This window comes from Oratosquilla oratoria, chromosome 25 (genome assembly GCF_046742065.1).
Source record: "Oratosquilla oratoria isolate Oo_2021 chromosome 25, ASM4674206v1, whole genome shotgun sequence".
Lineage (NCBI taxonomy): Eukaryota > Metazoa > Arthropoda > Malacostraca > Stomatopoda > Squillidae > Oratosquilla > Oratosquilla oratoria.
This window is the reverse complement of record NC_134801.1, coordinates 49306731-49311427: the sequence shown is the minus strand read 5'-3', so window position 1 is coordinate 49311427 and position 4697 is coordinate 49306731. Positions and strand designations below refer to the sequence as shown.

Genomic DNA, 4697 nt, shown 5'->3' with positions numbered 1-4697 from the left:
GATGTATATTTTCAGCAGAAATGCTGCTACACCCGATAATCACGGCCAGGGTTCGAATCCCATGGCAGATCTTCTAAAAATGTTCAATCTGTCTTTAACATACACAACTTGTCAGAGGGCTCGCCTAATACGGGGATTGGATGAAAATGAGACTAGATCTTCCAATGTTACGTGAAGCGTGGTCGGGGACAAGTACAGTCCTTTTGAACCATCCCATGTAGCATGGTTGCTGGCGTCTTGGCCTCGTGATTATCGACGCACGGGCCAGGGTTCGAATCCCATGGCAGAGCTTCTAAAAATGTTCAATCTGTCTTTAACATACACAACATTAATATATATATATATATATATATATATATATGTATGTATATATATATATAATACATATATATACATATATATATATATATATATATATATATAAACAATCACACACACTCGCACACACAAACACACACACACACACACACATACACACACACACACACACACACACACACACACACACACACACATGTATACATATATATTAATATATATATTTTATATATATATATATATATATATATATATATATATATATATATAGTGTGTGTGTGTGTGTAAGTGTGTGTGCGCGTGCGGGTGTGTATGTGTGTGTGTACATATGCATATATGTATATATATATATATATATATATATATATATATATTATATATATTTGCTTAATTTTTATTGTATCCTATAGAGAACCATCGCCTTCATATGACGATTCCTCATATAAAGAAAATGAGTCGAATATGTTACCATTATTGTTTATTTATTTAAACATTTGTTTTTCTGTACGTTTATCTATTTATTTTGTATATATTTATTTACTTGTTTATTTTTCTATTCATGTACATTTTTATCTATTCATTTTCTGTTTATTTAATCGTTTATTTAATTATCTATTCATTTATCTACATATTCTATCTATTTGTTCATTTCCTTATTTCTTATGGAGTTGGAGTTCATATGGAGTCCCGTAATTTGAATTACAATACTTAAGGAATATTCTAGTTTATTATCTCAATGAGCATTTCCAGATATTCTTGACGCCGTTGAGTTCCAATTGAATACTGGACAAATATTCTTTTCCTTTCCTCTTATGGGCAGTTTCAGGTAATCCTCAATCCGAATCAATGATCGAATAAATTGTCCTATTTGTTCTCTTGGGATTGTCTCCAGGTCTCCTTGACACAGTAAAGGGCCAACTCCACACACTTCTCGCCTGTCGAGGGTGTGTCAGATCATCCGAGACGCGAATCATGACCACAACAGGAGTCAAGAGGCTTAGGTCTTAAAGCCACGTGCTCCATCTCATGAACCCCCTGACGACAGAGACGGCGACGGAGACTATATAAACGGGGCGGGGCTGGTGTCGGCACAATTCGCACGTCGCCGCAATGGTAAGAACTTGAAGAAGTCTTGGTCTCCTTCAGTCTGGTGACGTTCTTTATAGATTTTGTTCTGGATAACGCTAGATTGTGTTCCTCTAAGGGGACAGTGGACACCCATAGGCAATTCTCTGAGCTGAATGAAACCGTCTGGCATCAGCTAAAGCAAAATCTACAAAGGACGTCATTGCGTCAAAGGATCTAAGGCCAGGAAGATCTGGAAACAGTTTTTCCTAGTGAGGCTTCTGAGTGTTGCTTCCAGGCGGAAAAGATGAGGTAGGTTGGATTTCTACAGATAAGGTCCGGAAAGAGGAGCTTCGTGGTCGAAAATCATGTTGGCTGTCCGGGCAGAGAAACCTCCAGAGGGAGGACCTGCCCCGGTGGCACATCAGGTGAGTCTTCAGGTGTCACCCTGCTGGATGTAGTCAGGTAAGCCAATCATCAAGAGTTTGTGATAAGTGTTCTATGGATGTCCATTCTGGGCTACGTCAAGTGAGACTTGAGGTCATTCTCGACCTACAGAACTGTTCAGATAAGTCTTTTTTTAAGGATTTATAACGAGTGTCCTCCGGGTGTCTTTTCCGGGTAGGTAGACCTCCTAAAGGAGGACGTACCTCTGTAACACGTGAGGCAAGACTTGAGGCCGACCTAGAAGAGTGATAAGTTAACCCTCAGAGTTGTATGATGAACATTTGGTTCCGTAGGGAATAGACAGATGTATGGGCGTACATTTAGACACCGTAAGTACACATATGCAGATTTAATGTTTCACGAAAAGATCTAAACTAGAATTTATAAACACAAAATTAGTATTTCATTTCAAAACCAGTAAAAGTATTATGATGTAACACCAGTAAGCATAACGGGTCGTAATTGTTCAATTAGAAAATGGGTAAGGAAGACTTTAAGAAGGTAGACAGATTAAAAAAAGAATCGATTAGTGGCACATCACAAAACTCTTGAGTCAAAAGGGCATATAAACAAAGATGTTAATTTAATATATGTTAATACACATTCGATTTGTTTCTAGTTATTTCGACAACAAAATGGTGAGTATTTCAGACATAATCTGGAAATTAGTATGGCTATATATATAAATCAAGGGAAAATCAGGATGGACCTGGAAAGAGCCCAAAGAGCAACCGCGAGATGTTTTCCATAGTACAGGGATTATCAAGCAGAGGAAGACTGGAACCGCTAGGATTACCAACATTGAGGGAAAGCAGAGAGATGGGCTGTATGACTATTCTATATCAATGACCCTAAGACGCGCGCGCGCACACACACACACACACACACACACACACACACACACACACACACACACACACACACACACACACACACACACACACTGAACTTTTCGTTTTTACTTGGACTTGTCGGAGGACATAATGTAGAAGCAGTATTAACCTTTCTTCTCTCCCGCAGATCTCCTCCAGTCGGTCTCTCCTCTTCTTGGGCTTCCTCCTCGCCATTGCCTACCATCAGGCTGCGGCTATTCCTGTGGGCGGAAGTAAGTTGGTTCATTGTACCCCCACACCCAACCCAACACCCAACCCAAACCCCTCTGATGTAAGCCACCGGGTGAAGTAAGAATAATGAACAGTGATATACGAAACTATCTCCCCAGGTTTGTCCGAGGATAGATTAAACATCATGAGAATTGGCTAAAGACGGATAGCAGATTCTCATAATGCTTCGCCATGTTTAAAATGTCTTCGGACAAACCTGGGAAGATAGTTTTGTCTTTCACTGTACGTGGCTGATTGTCGAGGAATTGTGGAATCGAGCAAGCGATGATCTTATTGAAAATGATTGCCCTTTTCTTGTCAACACGACTCTCATTTTAGTACAGTATAGTATTAGAGCTCGTCTAGAGTCAAAATGATTAATAACAACGATTATTTAGTAGTAGCAGTAGTAGCAGCAGCTGTAGTAGTAGTACTACTACTCTACTACTACTAGTAGTAATAGTAGTAGTAGTAGTAGTAGTAGTAGAAAAGTAGTAGAAGTAGTAGTAGAAGTAGGAGAAGGAGGAGGAGGAGGAGGAGGAGGAGGAGGAGGAGAAGGAGAAGAGGAGGAGGATAAGCCTTCTAATCCTGACTGCCGAAGTCAGCTTAGAATTCTGTAGCGCGTATGGCTTATTATGTGGATCAATCCCTTCTCCAATAAGATTTTTTTTTTGTCTTCTCGCTAGCACAAAGCCATTTTGTGCATCTCCGAACGTTGGCGTCATAATCGGAAGTGTGTTCGTCTCACGTTCCCAAAGTCGTGGTTTCAAACCCCACAGACCTCTTCCATCAACCCCATCAAACCCCTCTCCCATCAACCCCCTCTGTCACATCAACCCCTAAAGCGCACAGGTCAAAGGTGACGGCTTCGGTCGCAGCTATTCCACGTCTCCTGGTGTAGGCTCGTCATCATCATGACACCCTTTAGGTAGTGATGGGTGCCTCTTGGAAGCATTCTATCAATTGCCGTTGCTGATAACGATGGAAAAGTGAAGAACGTAGCAGTACAGTTGGGAAAATAAGTTTCTGAACACTACGTAGTATGCAGTCTTGGCATCTAAATAAAAAAAAAAGGCGTAGAAACTGTGATATCATATTGTAACGAATGAGGTAACAATCTTGCTTAGTTCTTTCATTTATACCATCAATGGTTAACGCTCTTTATTGAGCTTGTAGCGTCTGAGAGGTCATTTTCCATATTATAGTTGAATTTTCCCACGGATGGAAGAAAGGATTTGTATATTCAATACCATGGAAGTTCTGTGACAAATGCTATATTGCCCAGACTGGAAAACAATAAGTGAAGAGAAACCAACACAAATACAGCGTTAGAAATTGGGGAATGTCTAGTGCGCTATTTGTACAGATGGAGGACGCTGACCCTTATATCAATTGGGAAGGTCCGAAATACACACACACACACACACACACACACACACACACACACACACACACACACACACACATATATATATATATATATATATATATCCTGTATGTATATATATATATATTGTATATATATATATATATATACTGTATATATATATCCTGTATATATATATATATTGTATATATCCTGTATATATATATATATTGTATATATATATATATATACATATATATATATATATATATATAATATATATATATATTGTATATTATATATTACACATATATCTACATACATATCCACACTCATTTTCATGCTTGTATACACTATGCATATGTATTTACGAATAAATAATTTTTCCTAGGAAATTA

At 38.6% G+C, this 4697-nt stretch overlaps 1 protein-coding gene across 2 annotated transcripts in view; it reads left to right on the top strand.

The window, feature by feature from the left end:
* Positions 1-1360: 1360 nt before the first annotated feature.
* The window catches only part of LOC143038772 (uncharacterized), a 3908-nt gene continuing 571 nt past the window's right edge, over positions 1361-4697 (top strand). Inside the window, exons 1-2 of one of the 2 annotated variants that reach the window (XM_076208304.1) lie at positions 1361-1431; positions 2851-2935. In XM_076208304.1, the coding sequence (XP_076064419.1) occupies positions 1429-1431; positions 2851-2935 (88 nt within the window). In that variant the 5' untranslated portion in view covers positions 1361-1428. Of the gene's footprint in view, positions 1432-1736; positions 1812-2850; positions 2936-4697 lie in introns of those variants that run through there. The other variant, XM_076208303.1, reaches the window with a different exon arrangement.